Source organism: Bombus huntii, chromosome 14, assembly GCF_024542735.1.
Source record: "Bombus huntii isolate Logan2020A chromosome 14, iyBomHunt1.1, whole genome shotgun sequence".
Lineage (NCBI taxonomy): Eukaryota > Metazoa > Arthropoda > Insecta > Hymenoptera > Apidae > Bombus > Bombus huntii.
In genome coordinates, this window is record NC_066251.1 from 2671744 (window position 1) to 2691029 (window position 19286).

Here is a 19286-nt window from a genome sequence, read left to right on the forward strand (position 1 = left end):
ACATATATAATTGTACATGTATATACATATGCTTATCAGAGACAAGCTCAATGTAATATAAGTACTTATTATTTATGTATTATGTTAATTATATTATATTAATTTCGCCATAAATACTGACTTTTTCTGCATACCTGCTGTTTATTGTGACAATATTAGCATATGTATATGTGATATACATATGTTATATATTGCAACACAAAAAATAACAGCATAACAGCTGAGATATAGAAAATTGTTCTTGTCAGTATTATGTCACCTTGTCATTTTTAATATATTACTTTTCTTACTTTTGCTAACTTTTGTATCTCGAGTTAATTGGTATTGTTACATTATTCTTGTTATGAAATGGATAAAAAGTTTAGTTTGAGAACATGTATTCCTCTAAGTTCAATTCAAGTCAATTTAAGCAATACATATGTTTGTAAATGACCACTACCTTTGTTAGACACAGTTCTAAAATTACACGTACAAACGAATAGAACTACGTTACTACAAAAATTGCATATCGTGATAAAATTGTAGATCTTTATCGTTATAGGAATAAAAATGAGAAATATAATATTCCGAGTAAGTAGACACCGTGCCACGGACGTACGGTTCAGTTTTTTCTTGTCATATTCTACGACCATCCATTTCATCGGTGCTATCTTCTTCACTCGATGAATTTACATTTTCACCAACTAGAAGCGCTTCAATCTCGTTATATGTTTTTCCTCTTGTGTCCGGTACCCATAAGATCGTCATCAGAAATGCCACACAGCATAATGTCGTGTAGATCTTGTAATTTATAGACGATCCTATATTATCGGCAATCACTTGAGTCAGTTTCGACGCGGTAAAACCAATTATACCATCGAAAATCACAACGATGGCACCAACAATGCCTTTTAGTTTCGTAGGAAATAAATCGCATAGGAAAACATTGGGTAACGTACCTAAACCAATTTGAAACACTACTTGATACAAAATTAAATGGATAAGGGCATATGTAGGGTTCTCGAAATCGCCAGACTTATGTTCAGGTTTGAAAACATGAGATGATAAAGCAAACGATACATAAGACGTCCAAAACGTAGACAGAATCAGAAGTTTTCTTGCTCCACAGCAATTCACTGTGAACGCGGTTAAATAGCTAGATACAAGGCAGATAACATCGACACAAATCAACGCGTTGTATCCACCGATGGAGGCCCTTTTTCTGTTAATGAAATCTTGCAGGTACTGCGTAGCGGTCAATTTTGCGCTAAGATGTTGTGTCACGATCAAGCCAAGCACGATAAACAGAGCTTTCCTGTTGGGTCGTCCTAGTATTGCTCGCAGCTTTTCTAAACAGGTATATTTAGTTAAATCCATGTATGGCTCAGATATGTCCGCTGATGCTCGTGAATCCACTCCGGTTGGTGTGTGTAAATCGCTTCTGGCTTGTGAGTGTAATTCGCTTCTCCTTTCCGGGAGTATTTGGCTGGTGGATGGTCGGTGTATTTGGCTTGTGGATGCTTGGTGTACTTCGCATGTGGGGTCTGGGTGTATTTGGCTTGTCGGGGGACGGTGTATTCGGCTAGTAGATGCTTGGTGTATTTCGCATGTGGGGTCTGGGTGTATTTGGCTTGTCGGGGGCCGGTGTATTTGGCTAGTGGATGGTCGGTGCAAGTCGCTTGCGGACTGTGAGTGTAATTCGCGCGTGGTTTGGAGTGGTAGTCCGTGCGAGACGCGCGAGTATTCTACGCGTAATTCGCCCGTGGCTTGTGTACGTATTTCGCATTTGATTTTTGAGTGTACTGAGGGTATGGATTGTGAGTGTGAGTCGCTACTGGATGGTAAGTCTAAATCGGGCGTGGCTTCTGGGCCTACTACTTCCCGTGTGGGCTCTGAGTGTGTTTCGCGTATAGATCGTGAGGGTGAAATGCTTCTATACGGTGTGGGTAAATCTCTAATTGATAGTGGGGGGAAAAGGATACTGTACGGTGGGGGTAAATCTCTACTTGATGGTGAGGGCAAATTGATACTGTACGGTGGGGTTAAATCTCTCCTGGATCGTAGGTGTAATCCGTATCTGGCTTCTGCGCGCAGAGCACGTAGTTCGACTTTTACTTGGTCAGGATCTTCGATGCCTTTGTAATATGCTATCGACCTGCAGGCTCGCTCCTTTTTACCTTTTGCCACCAAGAAATACGGAGTTTCGCGTAAGCACAAGAGCGGCAAGATGGATATAGCGGATATTCCTGCAAGAGCCAGAAGGTTTGACGTGTACGTCAGCGAGGGTCCAGTAACGTAGGTTAGTAGTGACCCGAAATACACGTTCGCTGCGATTAGAGTACTCAAGTATCCTCTTTGTTTGATGTCGGCGACTTCTGACACGAACATGGGATTTATCGTGCGGGCAATACCGACGCCTATACCGAGTATCCCTCTGGCAATGTATAGCTCTGGCACAGAATTTGCGGAGTACATGTAGAGCCAGCCAATGGCGAACACTAAGCTGCATGCAATCAGGCAGTATTTACGACCGATGCGATCGGCCAACTGCGCAGCCAGAAGTGAACCGATCATTGAACTGAGTACTGTCAAAGAAACGCTCCATGAATATTCGTCGTGTGTTAACCTTAGCGGCACGTCGCCGATTCCACTTGTTAGAGGGACAAATGAAGTGCTTGTCCATCCGTAGACTGTACCGACCATGGCCATGGTTAGGGTTGCTGGAATGAGAAACAGTTAATGCTATATATAGCATATGTTAATGGTAGTGCAGTCGTCTCATAATTACACTGCATATATGTTTGGAAATTTGAACTTTTAACATATACTGTTAATATATTTATAATCAATACATACCGCAGGCTATAAGTAAATGAACACTGCGCGATGTTAGCACGAATGATTTCCGCTAGTTTTATTTCCTAGCTATTTTATTATTTCTCTGTTAATTAATTCGCATTATATGTGCATTAAGTAAAATACTACGTGAAGTAAAATTTGTTAAAGAATTGCGATAGGTCTAGGTATACTAATGTGTAATAATGAACATTTCTTTGCTTTCAGATTTCTCATAAATATATAAAAGTCCACACTCCGTTTATGATATAACAAAGCATCAGTGCGATGAATATCTGAATCGTAATGTTAAATTTATCATAATGTAGGATGGAATAGAAATGCAACTTTAAACGATGGTACGCAAGACAATACCAGTAAGAAATAATTTAGGAACATCACTATGAAACATCAATTCGAGGGTGGAAAGGAAATTGCATTCTGCGTATTAAAATTACAGATAAGTACTTGACGTATTTTCAAGAGTGAAAACTAACCGGAAATACATGCCAGAAATCGCCGGCCTGGTGCGTCGCAGATACTAGGACATTTCCATAGCGAAAATAAACCGACACGATTTGAACCTCCGCCCTCAGGCGAGTGCACAGGAGAGATCCCGGGACCCTGGAAAACAGATACCTTTGTTAAGAATAGAAATCATAATTCTATTCTAATTAGATAGATAAACTTATGAGCGAATACCAAACCACGGAAAAGATATTAAGAAGTATTTAAATATTAACCTTATTTCAACATTTATTCTTTCTCCTATCTTAATAGAAATACAATTTATGGTATTTCTATCAACAGCATTAAAATATGCTTGATGTTATTTGATGTTATTATAGATAGAAGACGTACTTGAGTTATTCACTGGCGTTTGCTAAACGTTATTTACGTTTTTGACATCTTCTAAAATCATTTCCTTTGAGTGCCCTCCAAATCAATGATAATTTGAGAGGTACTTATATGTTTCTTAAATGTCTTTTCTAAATAATGAAATATATTAACATGTCGTATAGATAATACCGAAAACCCGTTTGAACCTTCGAGTATGATTCGATATTTATAAGACGTAACAGTTTTAAGCTTTGAACTTTATGTTTTGGTGGGTCGTGACAGTTTGATTCAGGCTGAAAGATTCAAAATTTTAAATGATCACGATCGATCAAGACGCAAGGTCAAAGATTTAAGATTATTGTGACTTTTAAATATCGAATCATACTCGAAGATTCAGACGGTTCTTTGGTATTATCGACAAGATATGCTAATACATTTCATTATGTGCGAAAATTTTAAATCGAGACGTAGGAATCAAAACTTTAATTGCTATGGATTCGTCTCTGTTATTTGGAAATAAAAGAATAATAGTTAAATTCGCTGAAAATAGGTATCTCAATCGGACGCTTTTTTTATATTCTCATTCAATTAGAATTTGTTACTCTGCGATATTTAATTTCTAATGGTTTATTTCAAAAATATATATTGTATAATCATATTAACTGCTTACCGTCCTACACTGGGACATGTTGCCAAAAATAAGTACTTTTACGCAATTATATAATCACGATAGATTTTCAATAATTCAATTCGTAGAATCCAATTCACTTATAATTATTTAAAAAATGCACGAATGGTCTTGGGTAGTTATCTATCGCAAAAAAAGAACAACTGTAAGAAATCCTTATACTGAATCTCGTGATTTTCAGATTTCGTATTGATTTGTTCGATTTACACGACTGTCACAACCATACTGGGTACTTCTGGGGCTACTTCCCCTTTACATACAGTCGACATTATTTCAACACATAAACACTTCTAATTCTCCTTGTTATATGTCTAAATGTAACGAATTAATTTTAAATATTCCGACATAGGAACAATAATATTTTTGTACTTATTATATCTAGGAAATATCCTAATTGTAATGTTATAACAGCCGAATGCCAACTATTATATGGTACGTATTTCCTATAATATAAAAATTGAAATGAGCGAAAATAATTGCACAGCTTCGACTATTAGTCATTTTTGTTCTATGTTGCTACATCAGCTACGTTGCGATCATAATGCAGCATTTGAATTATCTGCAATTTCTTGAAGCATAGATTCCTTTATCGCGGAAATTCTTTTTCTCTTTACTTTCGCTCAATTTCGACGATTCCTACTGAAACTGTCGCATTTTCTACGATCTCTCACGCGTCGAAACACTTCTTCGTTTGAAATTTCCTCAGTAGAGAAACGCTTCGCCCAAATTATTTTCCCTCCCTGCATCTGCATCTCCGTGCACACGGTACACTTGCATCGTATCTATAATTTCTGTGAATGTGTACAGTATTGCTCGATTCCTGGTGCACTCGTCCCAATTATATCGAATAAGATTGCGTTCAGGCTCACGACTCAATGAATCACCGGACTCTTGTAAACATTGGCTTCGAGCTATTGAGTTTGCAACTAAGTGATTGCGGATTTTGTCATTCGGTGGATTTGAGTGCATAGATTACTTTTTATTATTAAAATATCCAACCTTTACTTGCGGAAGTTTCCTCTTTATTATCATTTTTTTTTGTTTTCATTAGCGAGTAGCCTTTTCAGATAATTACAATCGTCGCGACGCAGCGTTATGAATTTTAGGGAGCATGAAAAACACTGATATTTTTCGATGTCGGTATTTCAGAACACGCGACACAGAATCCCATGTATTGTCACTTCTAGTCGCGCTTTTATAATAGGGAATGTGTGAAATATCGATACATATACAAATTACCATCTCACAGAGAATTATAATATAACTGTTATTTAGTTTTAGGTTTAACTCGATCTTTACTTTCAGTTATAAATTTCCGCTTCGATCGTTCTTAAAGATGTTTTTGTTGTTTGTTTTTCATAACGATCAAAGAACTAATATTTTGCAAATAAATGGCAAGAAAGAATTTGTTCGAATTCTTTTATACAAAATGAGTAATATTTTTGAAACAGGAGGGGCGATGTTACCGTGAAAGATGAAAGTTGCTATTCAGTGTACTTTACCCAGTGAACTCCAAGGTTTTCTTACCATGTTAAAATCGTTCTCGACGTAACCGATCTAGCATGACGCAGGTTCAGGACCTTAGCGGTATTTGGTATTACAGTTGAGTCGTCTTCATTCCGACTTCTTTAATTAATTTCCACTAGGGGTGTCTGTAATAAATTCGTCTATAATATGACTTAAATAAAATAGAACATTCAATATCTTGTTTGTGATTTTATACATAGATAGCAATGTTTCCATGTTTCTTGTAGCTTTTTAATAAGGAAGATATTTCTTTAAAAGATATACAATAAATACATAATTGTTGATAGACAAAACATTATAAAATTGTCGATATTTATTTTTTCGCGTCAAGTATCGTATATTAAAGGTAGGAAATATTATAAATTTCTGAAGTGAGCACTATTATTATAGCCATTATTTACTGAAGATAACATTCAACAGTTCGATGGAATTTCTATTGGACAAGGTTAGGTATTTATCACTATGTTATCATACAGTAATTACTGTAATATTCGAACTGACATATGCAAATATTTTTCAGTAATAACTATATTATAACGCCGAAGAGATCATGTCTTACATATATATATAATTGCATATGCATATACATATGCTTATCAGCGACAACCACAATGTAATATAAGTAGTTATTATCAATGTGTTATGTTAATTATATTCTATTATTTTCTCTATAGATACTGCCTTCTTCAACATACCTGCTGTTTATTGTGACAATATTAGCATATGTATATGTTTTATACATATGTTATATATTGCAAAACAAAAAATAACAGCATAGGTAACAGCTGTGATAATAAAAATTGTTCTTATCAGTATTATGTCACCTTGTCATTCTTTAATATATTACTTTTCTTACTTTCGCAAAATGTTGTTCAATAATTTCGAGTTAATTGATATTTTTCGTGTTATCAAATGAATAAAAGGCTTAGTTTGAGAACATGTGTTCCTCTAAGTTCAATGCAAGTCAATTTATACGATGCCTATGTTTGTAAATGATCATCAACTTTGTTAGACACATTTCTAAAATTACACTTTGAAACGTATAAAACTCCGTTACTACAGAAATTGCATATCGTGATAAAATTGAAGATATTTATCGTTATACTACTAAAAATAAGAAGTAAAATATTCCGAGAAAGCAGACACCTCGCCATGGATGTACAGTGCAATTTTTCCTGTCATATTCTACGAGTATCCATTTCATTGGTGCTAATTTCTTCATTCAAAGAATTAAAATTTTCACCAAGTAGAAGCTCTTCAATCTCGCGATATGTTTTTCCTCCCGTTTCCGGTACCCATACGAACATCATCACTAATGCAATTAAGCATGATATCCAGAAGAACGCATAATTCTCAAACACTCCTATATTATCGGTAATCACTTGAGTCAGTTTCGACGCGGTAAAACCAATTATACCATCGAAAATCACAACGATGGCACCAACAATGCCTTTTAGTTTCGTAGGAAATAAGTCGCATAGGAAAACGTTGGGTAATACACCTAAACCAATGTGAAATACTACTTGATACAAAATAAAATGGGAAATGGGAAGAAAAGACATGGCGGAATCGATAGACCTACGTTTAGGAGAGTAAAAATAGAATGTTAAAAGAAACGTTATATAAATCGTCCCTGTCGCAGACAGAATTAAAAGTTTTCTTCTTCCACACGAATCCACTACTAATGCGATTAAATAGCCAGATAAAAGGCGGATAAGCTCCATACAAATCATCACGCTATATCCAAGTATAGAGGTCGCATTTCTGCTAATGATATCTTGCACGTACTGCGTAGCGGTGAAGTTTCCGCTAAGATGTTGAGCCATGATCAAGCCAAGCATGATAAACAGAGCTTTCCTGTTGCGTCGTTGTAGTATTGCTCGCAGCTTCTCTAAACAGGTATATTTAGTTAAATCCATGTATGGCTCAGATATGTCCGTTGATGCTCGAGAATCTACTCTGGATTGTGTGCGCAAATCGCTTCTGGCTCGTGAGTGTAATTCGCTTCTCGTTTCTGGGAGTATTTGGCTGATGGGTGGTCGGTGTATTTGGCTTGTGGATGGTCGGTGTATTTCGTTTGTGGTTTCAGGGTGTATTTCTTTTGTGGTTTCTGGGAGTATTTCGCTTGTGGTTTCTGGGTGTATTTCGCTTGTAGTTTCTGGGTGTGTTTCGCTAGTTGCTTCTGGGTGTATTTCGCTTGTTGCTTCTTGGTGTATTCCGCTTATGGTTTCTGGGTGTATTTCTCTTGTGATTTCTGGAGGTATTTCACTTGTGGATGGTCGGTGTATTTCGTTTGTGGTTTCTGGGAGTATTTCGCTTGTGGTTTCTGGGTGTATTTCGCTTGTTGCTTCTGGATGCTTTTCGCTTGTGGATGCTTGGTGTATTTCGCATGTGGGGTCTGGGTGTATTTGGCTTGTCGGGGGCCGGTGTATTTGGCCAGTGGATGGTCGGTGCAAGTCGCTTGCGGATTGTGAATGTAATTCGCGCGTGGTTTGGAGTGGTAGTCCGTGCGAGTCGCGCGAGTATTCTACGCGTAATTCGCCCGTGGCTTGTGTACGTACTTCGCATTTGAATTTTGAGTGTACTGAGGATATGGATTGTGTATGTGAGTCGCTACTGCATGGTAAGTTTAAATCGGACGTGGCTTCTGTCCCTACTACTTCCCGTGTGGGATCTGAGTGTGTTTCGCGTATAGATTGTGAGGGTGAATTGCTTCTGTACGGTGGGGGTAAATCTCTACATGACGGTGGGGGGAAAAGGGTACTGTACGATGGGGGTAAATCGCCACTTGATGACGAGGGCAAATTAATACTGAACGGTGGGGGTAAATCTCTCCTGGATTGTTGGTGTAATCCGTATCTGGCTTCAGCGCGTAGAGCACGTAGTTCTACTCTCACTTGATCAGGATATTCGATGGCGTTGTAATATGCTATCGACTTGCATGCTTGCTCCTTTTTACCTTTTGCCACCAAGAAATACGGAGTTTCGCGTAAGCACATGAGCGGCAAGATGGATATAGCGGATATTCCTGCAAGAGCCAGCAGGTGTGACGTGTACGTCAGCGCGAGTCCTTGAATGTAGGCTACTAGTGACCCGAAATATACGTTCGTTGCGATTAAAGTACCCAGGCGTCCTCTGAGTTTGATGTCGGCAACTTCTGACAGGAACATGGGATTTATCGTGCGGGCAATACCAACGCCTATACCGAGAATCCCTCTGGCAAAGTATAGCATTCGCACAGAAGTTGCGAAGTACATGTGGAGCCAGCCTGAGGTGAACATTATGCTGCATGCAATAAGGCAGTATTTACGACCGATGCGATCGGCCAAGTGCGCAGTCAGAAGTGAACCGATCATTGAACTAAGTACTGTCAAAGAAACGCTCCATGAATATTCGTCGATTGTTAACCTTAGCGGCACGTCGCCGATTCCAGTTGTTAGAGGGAGAAATGTAGAGTTTGTCCATCCGTAGACTGTACCGACCAAGCACATGGTTATCGTTCCTGGAATGAGAAACAGTTAATGCATATATATCATATAGCATATGTTAATTGTAGTGCGGTCGTTTTATAATTACACTGCGAATATTTACGCAAATTTGTATTTTTAATATATACTACTAATTGTTAGGCAGATGATACATTATACTGTACATGTCAATGTGTGTAAGCGTCAGAGGAAGTTCAGGTCTCACTTAAGACAAAAGACAATTGGTAACAGTTAGAAGAATCTAGAGTAGTATGTTGACAACAAGCGTGCGTGTAAGAAGGTAATCGAGGTCTTCAGAGTGTAATATATATGTATAGCTGTTGTGTGTGAATAAAGTAAATTATTTATTTTCCCGAATCCTCTCTATACCTTAACACTAATATATTTATAATTAATACATACCGCAGGCTATAGGTAAATGGATTCTTCGCGATGTTAGCACGAATGCTTTCCACTAGTATTATTTCTTAGCTATTTTATTATTAATCTGTTAATCCATTCGCATAATATGTGCATTAAGTAAAATACTACGTGAAGTAAAATTTGTTAGAGACTTGCGTTAGGTCTATGTATATTAATGTGTAATAATGAACATTTTTTTGCTTTCAAATTTCTCATAAATATATAAAAGTCCGCATTCGGTTTATGATATAATAAAGCATCAGTGCGATGAATATCTGAATCGAAATGTCAAATTTATCGTAATGTAGGATGGAATAGAAGTGCAACTTTAAACGATGGTACGCAAGTCGATACAAGTAAGAAATAATTTAAGAACATCGCTATGAAACATCAATTCGAGGGTGGAAAGGAAATTGCATTCTGCGTATTACAATTACAGATAAGTACTTGACGTATTATCAAGAGTGAAAACTAACCGGAAATACATGCCAGCAATCGCCAGCGTTGTTCGCCGCAGAAACTAGGACATTCCCATAGAAAAAATAAACCGTCAAGATCTGAACCTCCGCCCTCAGGCGAGTGCTCAGGAGAGATCGTGGGAATCTGGAAAACAGATACCTTTGTTAAGAATAGAAATCATAATTCTATTCTAATTAGATAGTGTAATCGAACTTTTGAGCGAATACCAAACCACGGAAAAGATATCAAGAAGTATTTAAATATTAACCTTATTTCAACATTTATTCTTTCTCCTATCTTAATTGAAATACAATTTATGATATTTCTGTCAACAGCATTGAAATATTCTTGATGTTCTTTGATGTTATTAAAGATAAAAGACGTACTTGAGTTTTTCACTGACGTTTGCTAATGGTTATTTGTGCTTTTGAAAACTTTCTTCTACAATCTTTTCCTTTGAGTATCCTCCAAATCAATGATAATTTCAGAGGTTTTTATATGTTTCTTAAATATCTTTTCTAAATAATGAAATATATTAATACGTCGTATAGATAATACCGAAAACCCGTTTGAACTTTCGAGTATGATTCGATATTTATAAGACGTAACAGTTTTAAGCTTTGAACTTTATGTTTTGGTGGGTCGTGACAGTTTGATTCAGGCTGAAAGATTCAAAATTTTAAATGATCACGATCGATCAATACGCAAGGTCAAAGATTTAAGATTATTGTGACTTTTAAATATCGAATCATACTCAGACGGTTCTTTGGTATTATCGACAAGATATGCTAATACATTTCATTATGTGCCAAAACTTTTAATCGAGTGGTAGGAATCAAAAGTTTAATTGCTATGAATTCGTCTCTGTTATTTGGAAATAACAGAATAATAGTTAAATTCGCTGAAAATAGGTATCACAAACGGACGCTTTTTTTATATTCTCATTCAATTAGAATTTGTTACTCTGCGATATTTAATTTCTAATGGTTTATTTCAAAAATATATATTGTATAATCATATTAATTGCTTACCGTCCTACGCTGGGACATGTTGTCAAAAATAAGTACTTTTACGCAATTATATAATCACGATAGATTTTCTTTAATTTAATTTGTAGAATCCAGTTCACTCATAATTATTTAAAAAATGCACGAATGATCATGGGTAGTTATCTATTGCAAAAAAAGAACAACTGTAAGAAATCTTTACACTGAATCTCGCGATTTGCGGATTTCGTATTGATTTGTACGATTTACACGACTGCCACAAACATACTGGGTACTTCTAAGGATACTTCCCCTTTACATACAGTCGACATTATTTCAACACATAAACACTTCTAATTCTCCTTGTTATATGTCTAAATGTAACGAATTAATTTTAAATATTCCGAGATAGGAACAATAATATTTTTGTACTTATTATATCTAGGAAACGTCCTAATTATAATGTTAGAACAGTCGAATGCCAACTATTATATGATACGTATTTCCTATAATGTAAAAATTAAAATCAGCAAAAATAATTGCACAGCTTTGACTATTATATATTTTTGTTTCATTTGCTACATCAGCTACGTTGCGATCATAATGCAGCATTTGAATTATCTGCAATTTCTTGAAGCATAGATTCCTTTATCGCGGAAATTCTTTTTCTCTTTACTTTCGCTCAATTTCGACGATTCCTACTGAAACTGTCGTATTTTCTACGATCTCTCACGCGTCGAAACACTTCTTCGTTTGAAATTTCCTCAGTAGAGAAACGCTTCGCCCAAATCATTTTCCCTCCATGCATCTGCATCTCCGTGCACACGGTACTCTTGCATCGTATCTATAATTTCTGTGAATGTGTACAGTATTGCTCGATTCCTAGTGCACTGGTCACAAATTTTATCGAATAAGATTGCGTTCAGGCTCACGACTCAAGGAATCACCGGGCTCTTGTATACATTGGCTTTGAGCTATCGTGTTTGCAACTAAGTGATTGCGGATTTTGTCATGCGGTAGATTTGAGTGCATAGATTACTTTTTATTATTAAAATATCCAACCTTTACTTGCGGAAGTTTCCTCTTTATTATCATTTTTTTTGTTTTCATTAGCGAGTAGCCTTTTCAGATAATTACAATCGTCGCGACGCAGCGTTATGAATTTTAGGGAGCATGAAAAACACTGTTATTTTTCCATGTCGGTATTTCAGAACACGCAACACAGAGTCCCATGTATTGTCACGTCTAGTCGCGTTTTTATAATAGGGAATGTGTGAAATCTCGATACATATACAAATTACCATCTCACAGAGAATTATAATATAACTGTAATTTAGTTTTAGGTTTAACTGGATCTTTACTTTCAGTTTTAAATTTCCGCTTCGATCGTTCTTAAAGATGTTTTTGTTGTTTGTTTTCCATAACGATCAAAGAACTAATATTTTGCAAATGAATGGCAAAAAAGAATTTGTCCGAATTCTTTTATGCAAAACCAGTAATATTTTGGGAAAGAGAAGGGGTTATGGTACCGTGGAGGAGATTGTCCCTATTCAGAGTACTTTACCCAGTGATCTCGGTGGTTTTCTCACCATTTTAATATCGTTCTCGACGTAACCGATTTACCATGGTGTTGGGCTAGGATCTATTTGGTTTTACAGTTGACTCATCTTCATTCGGACTCCTGTAATTAATTTCCACTTGGGGTGTCTGTAATAAATTCGTCTATAATATAACTCAAATAAAATAGAACATTCAATATCTTGTTTGTGATTTTATATATAGATAGTAATGTTTCCATGTTTCTTGTAGCTTTTTAATAAGGAAGATATTTGTTTAAAAGATATACAATAAATACATAATTGTTGATAGACAAAACTTTATAAAATTGTCGATACTACATTTTTCGCGTAAATTATCGTATATTAAAAGTAAGAAATATTATAAATTTCTGAAGTAAACACTATGATTATAGCCATTATTTACTGACGATAATATTCAGCAGTTCGATAGAATTCCTATTAGACAGGTCTAGGTATTTATCACTATGTTATGATACAGTAATTACTGTAATATTCGAACTGACATATTCAAATATTCTTCAGTAATAAGTATAATATAACGCCGAAGAGTCCGTGTCTTACACATATATAATTGTACATGTATATACATATGCTTATCAGAGACAAGCTCAATGTAATATTAGTACTTATTATCTATGTATTATGTTAATTATATTATATTAATTTCGCCATAAATACTGACTTTTTCTGCATACCTGCTGTTTATTGTGACAATATTAGCATATGTATATGTGATATACATATGTTATATATTGCAACACAAAAAATAACAGCATAGGTAACAGCTGAGATATAGAAAATTGTTCTTGTCAGTATTATGTCACCTTGTCATTTTTAATATATTACTTTTCTTACTTTTGCTAACTTTTGTTCAATTATCTCGATTTAATTGGTATTGTTACATTGTTCGTGTTATGAAATGGATAAAAAGTTTAGTTCGAGAACATGTATTCCTCTGAGTTCAAAGCAAGTCAATTTAAGCAATACATATGTTTGTAAATGACCACTAACTTTGTTAGACACAATTCTAAAATTACACGTACAAACGAATAGAACTCCGTTACTACCGAAATTGCATATCGTGATAAAATTGTAAATCTTTATCGTTATACTAATAAAAATGAGAAATAAAATATTCCGAATATGGAGACACCGTGCTATGGATTGTCAGTGCATTTTCTCCTGTCATATTTCACGACTATCCATTTCATCGCTGCTAACTTCTTCATTCAAATAATTCAAATTTTCACCAGCTAGAAGCGCTTCAATCTCGCGATATGTTTTTCCTCTTGTATCTGGTACGCATGCGACCAACATCAGTAATGCCACAAAGCATGATCCCGCGAAGAACGCGTACGTCGCAAACGCTCCTATATTATCGTTAATCATTTGAGTCAGTTTCGACACGGTAAAGCCAGTTATACCATCGAAAATCACAACGATGGCAGCAACAAAGCCTATCAGTTTCGTAGGAAATAAGTCGCATAGGAAAACATTGAGTAACGTACCTAAACCAATGTGAAACACTACTAGATGCAGAATTAAATGGATAAGGGCAAGAAAAGACATGAAGGATTTGTCAGATATATCTTTAGGTACGTCAAGAATCATTGTTAAATTAATCGATATACACCACGTCCCAGCCGTAGTCAGAATCACATGTCTTCTTCTTCCACAACAATCCACTATAAACGCGGTTAAATAGCTAGATAAAAGGCGGATAAGCTCGACACAAATCAATATGTCGTTTAGACTCACAGAGGTCGCTTTTCTGCTAAGGAAATCTCGCAGGTGCTGCGTAGCGGTGACGTTACCGCTAAGATGTTGTGTCATGATCAAGACAAGCATGATAAACAGAGCTTTCTTGTTGCTTCGTTGTAGTATTGCTCGCAGCTTTTCTAAACAGGTATATTTAGTTAAATCCATGTATGGCTCTGATATGTCCGTTGATGCTCGTGAATCCACTCTGAATTGTGTGCGTAAATCGCTTCTGGCTTGTGAGTGTAATTCGCTTCTCGTTTCTGGGAGTATTTGGCTGATGGATGGTCGGTGTATTTGGCTTGTGGATGGTCGGTGTATTTCAATTGTGGTTTCTGGGTGTATTTCTCTTGTGGTTTCTGGGTGTGTTTCGCTTGTTGCTTCTGGGTGTATTTCGCTTGTTGCTTCTTGGTGTATTCCGCTTATGGTTTCTGGGTGTATTTCGCCTGTGGCTTCTGGGTGTATTTCTCTTGTGATTTCTGGAGGTATTTTGCTTGTGGATGGTCGGTGTGTTTGGCTTGTGGATGGTCGGTGTATTTCGTTTGTGGTTTCTGGGTGTACTTCTCTTGTGGTTTCTGGGTGTGTTTCGCTTGTTGCTTCTGGGTGTACTTCGCTTGTTGCTTCTTGGTGTATTCCGCTTATGGTTTCTGGGTGTATTTCTCTTGTGATTTCTGAAGGTATTTCGCTTGTGGATGGTCGGTGTATTTGGCTTGTGGATGGTCGGTGTATTTCGTTTGTGGTTTCTGGGTGTACTTCTCTTGTGGTTTCTGGGTGTGTTTCGCTTGTTGCTTCTGGGTGTACTTCGCTTGTTGCTTCTTGGTGTATTCTGCTTATGGTTTCTGGGTGTATTTCTCTTGTGATTTCTGAAGGTATTTCGCTTGTGGATGGTCGGTGTATTTGGCTTGTGGATGGTCGGTGTATTTCGTTTGTGGTTTCTGGGAGTATTTCGCTTGTGGTTTCTGGGTGTATTTCGCTTGTGGTTTCTGGGTGTGTTTCGCTTGTTGCTTCTGGGTGTATTTCGCTTATTGCTTCTTTGTGTATTCCGCTTATGGTTTCTGGGTGTACTTCGCTTGTTGTTTCTGGGTGTATTTCTCTTGTGATTTCTGGAGGTATTTCGCTTGTGGGTGGTCGGTTTATTTGGCTTGTGGATGGTCGATGTATATCGTTTGTGGTTTCTGGAAGTATTTCGCTTGTGGTTTCTGGGTGTATTTCGCTCGTTGCTTCTGGATGCTTTTCGCTTGTGGATGCTTTGTGTATTTGGCTTGTCGGGGGCCGGTGTATTTGGCTAGTGGATGGCCGGTGCAAGTCGCTTGCTGATTGTGAGTGTAATTCGCGCGTGGTTTGGAGTGGTAGTCCGTGCGAGACGCGCGTGTATTCTACGCGTAATTCGCCCGTGGCTTGTGTACGTACTTCGCATTTGAATTTTGAGTGTACTGAGGTTATAGATTGTGAGTGTGCGTCGCTACTGGATGGTAAGTTTAAATCGGACGTGGCTTCTGTGCCTACTACTTCCCGTGTGGGGTCTGAGTGTGTTTCGCGTACAGATTGCGAGGGTAAATTGCTTCTGTGCGGTGGGGGTAAATCTCTAATTGATAGTGAGGGGAAAAGGGTACTGTACGGTGGGGGTAAATCTCTCCTGGATCGTAGGTGTAATCCGTATTTGGCTTCTGCGCGTAGGGCACGTAGTACGACTTTCACTTGGTCAGGATCTTCGATGCCTCTGTAATATGCTATCGACTTGCATGCTTGCTCCTTTTTACCTTTTGCCACCAAGAAATACGGAGTTTCGCGTAAGCACATGAGCGGCAAGATGGATATAGCGGATATTCCTGCAAGAGCCAGCAGGTGTGACGTGTACGTCAGCGAGGATCCAGTAACGTAGGTTAGTAGTGACCCGAAATATACGTTCGCTGCGATTAGAGTACTCAAGTATCCTCTTTGTTTGATGTCGGCGACTTCTGACACGAACATGGGATTTATCGTGCGGGCAATACCGACGCCTATACCGAGAATCCCCCGGGCAAAGTTTCGCGTTGGCACAGAAGTTGCGAAGTACATGTCGAGCCAGCCTATGGTGAACATTATGCTGCATGCAACAAGGCAGTATTTACGACCGATGCGATCGGCCAACTGCACAGCCAGAAGTGAACCGATCATTGAACTAAGTACTGTCAAAGAAACGCTCCATGAATATTCGTCGATTGTTAACCTTAGCGGCACGTCGCGGATTCCAGTTGTTAGAGGGAGAAATGAAGAGTTTGTCCATCCGTAGACTGTACCCACCAAGCACATGGTTATCGTTCCTGGATTGAGAAACAGTTAATGCTATATATAGCATATGTTAATTGTAGTGCGGTCGTTTCATAATTACACTGCATATATGTTTGGAAATTTGTACTTTTAACATATACTGTTAATATATTTATAATAAATACATACCGGAGGCTATTAGTAAACGAACTCCGCGCGATGTTAGCACGAATGCTTTCCGCTAGTTTTATTTCTTAGCTATTTTAATATTTATCTGTTAATCAATTCGCATTATATGTGCATTAAGTAAAATACTGCGTGAAGTAAAATTTGTTAAAGAATTGCGATAGGTCTAGGAATACTAATGTGTAATAATGAACATTTCTTTGCTTTCAGATTTCTCATAAATATATAAAAGTCCACACTCGGTTTATGATATAACAAAGCATCAGTGCGATGAATATCTGAATCGAAATGTTAAATTTATCGTAATGTAGGATGGAATAGAAGTGCAACTTTAAACGATGGTACGCAAGTCGATACAAGTAAGAAATGATTTAGGAACATCACTATGAAACTTCAATTCGAGGGTGGAAAGGAAATTGCATTCTGCATATTAAAATTACAGATAAGTACTTGACGTATTTTCAAGAGTGAAAACTGACCGGAAATACATGCTAGAAATTGCCGGCTTTGTAAGATGCGGGGACTAGGACATTCCCCTTGCGGAGGTGATCGATCAGGATCTAAACCTCCGCCCTCAGGCGAGTATCCAGGAGGGTTCCTATGAACCTGGAAAACAGATACCTTTGTTAAGAATAGAAATCATAATTCTTTTCTAATTAGATAGTGTAATCAATCTTTTGAGCGAATTCCAAACCACGGAAAAGATATCGAGAAGTATTTAAATATTAACATTATTTCAAGGTAATTAAAAAATTTTCTTTCCCCTATCCTAATGGAAATACAATTTATGATATTTCTATCAACAGCATTAGAATATTCTTGATGTTATTTGATGTTATTCTAGATAGAAGACGTACTTGAGTTTTTCACTGACGTTTGCTAATGGTTATTTGTGCTTTTGAAAACATTCTTCTACAATCTTTTCCTTTGAGTGTCCTCCAAATCAATGATAATTTGTAATGTTTTTATATGTTTCTTAAATATCTTTTCTAAATAATGAAATATATTAACATGTCGTATAGATAATACCGAAGAACAGTTTGAACCTTCGAATGTGATTGGATATTTATAGGACGTAACGGTTTTAAGCTGTGAACTTTATGTGTTGGTGGGTCGTGACAGTTTATATCGGGGTGAAAGATTCAAAATTTTACATGATCGCGATCGATTAAGACACAGGGTCAAAGATGTGAGATTATTGTGACCTTTAAATATCGAATCATACTCGAAGGTTCAGACGGTTCTTTGGTATTATCGACACGATATGTTAATACATTTCATTATGTGCCAAAACTTTAAATAGAGACGTAGGAATCAAAACTTTAATTGCTATGGATTCCAATCTCTATTTGGAAATAAAAGAATAATAGTTAAATTCGCTGAAAATAGGTACCTCAATCAGACGCTATTTTTTATATCCTCGTTGAATTAGAATTTAGGATTTGTTATTCGGCGATATTTAATTTCTAGCCGTTTATTTCAAAAATATTTATCATATAATCATACTAAATGCTTACCGTTGTACTCTCGGACATGCTGCCAAAAATAAGTACTTTCTTCAATTTGTAGGATTCAGTTCACTCATAATTATTTAAAAATGCACGAATGTCCTGGGGTAGTTATCTATCGCAAAAAAAGAACAACTGTAAGAAATCTTTACACTGAATCTCGCGATTTGCGGATTTCGTATTGATTTGTACGATTTACACGACTGCCACAAACATACTGGGTACTTCTGAGGATACTTCCTCTTTACATACAGTCGACATTATTTCAACACATAAACACTTCTAATTCTCCTTGTTATGTGTTTAAATGTAACGAATTAATTTTAAATATTCCGACATAGGAACAATAATATTTTTGTACTTATTATATCTAGGAAATATCCTAATTGTAATGTTATAACAGTCGAATGCCAACTATTATATGGTACGTATTTCCTATAATATAAAAATTGAAATGAGCGAAAATAATTGCACATCTTCGACTATTAGTCATTTTTGTTCTATGTTGCTACATTGGTTACGTTGCGATCATAATCCAGCATTTGAATTATCTTTAATTTCTTGGAGCATAGGTGCCTTCATTGCGGCAATTCTTGTTCTCTTTACTTTCGCTCTATTTCGACGTTTCCTACTGAAACTGTCGTATTTTCTACGATCTCCCACGCGTCGAAACACTTCTTCGTTTGAAATTTCCTCAGTAGAGAAACGCTTCGCCCAAATCATTTTCCCTCCCTGCATCGGCATCTCCGTGCACACGGTACACTTGCATGGTATCTATAATTTCTGTGGATGTGTACAGT

General features: G+C 36.9%; 4 protein-coding genes and 1 long non-coding RNA gene across 7 annotated transcripts in view; 1 reads left to right on the plus strand and 4 right to left on the minus strand.

Moving 5' to 3' along the window:
* The window catches only part of LOC126873454 (uncharacterized), a 30136-nt gene extending 18319 nt beyond the window's left edge, over positions 1-11817 (minus strand). Inside the window, exon 1 of the mRNA XM_050634303.1 lies at positions 11691-11817. The gene's annotated coding sequence lies outside the window, so the exon portion shown is untranslated. The remainder of the gene's footprint in view (positions 1-11690) is intronic.
* LOC126873447 (facilitated trehalose transporter Tret1-2 homolog) overlaps positions 1-19286 on the minus strand; it is an 88169-nt gene that overhangs the window by 23054 nt on the left and 45829 nt on the right. The window lies entirely within an intron of this gene.
* The window catches only part of LOC126873444 (uncharacterized), an 88109-nt gene that overhangs the window by 13923 nt on the left and 54900 nt on the right, over positions 1-19286 (minus strand). Inside the window, exon 2 of one of the 2 annotated variants that reach the window (XM_050634288.1) lies at positions 6799-7015. The exons of the other annotated variant lie outside the window; for it this stretch is intronic. The gene's annotated coding sequence lies outside the window, so the exon portion shown is untranslated. Of the gene's footprint in view, positions 1-6798; positions 7016-19286 lie in introns of those variants that run through there. 2 annotated transcript variants of the gene reach the window in all.
* Positions 7008-9264, minus strand: LOC126873448 (uncharacterized). The gene has a single exon (XM_050634297.1). The coding sequence runs from the start codon at positions 9223-9225 to the stop codon at positions 7048-7050; it is 2178 nt and encodes a 725-aa protein (XP_050490254.1). The 5' UTR covers positions 9226-9264; the 3' UTR covers positions 7008-7047.
* LOC126873456 (uncharacterized) overlaps positions 16217-19286 on the plus strand; it is a 68058-nt gene continuing 64988 nt past the window's right edge. For both annotated transcript variants that reach the window (XR_007692405.1, XR_007692406.1), the window contains exons 1-2: positions 16217-16424; positions 17189-17337. This is a non-coding gene — a long non-coding RNA (uncharacterized LOC126873456). The remainder of the gene's footprint in view (positions 16425-17188; positions 17338-19286) is intronic.

Bases quoted from the DNA above. Each gene is read 5' to 3' on its own strand.
- LOC126873448 (XM_050634297.1), bottom strand. From the start codon at position 9,225: ATGATCGGTTCACTTCTGACTGCGCACTTGGCCGATCGCATCGGTCGT.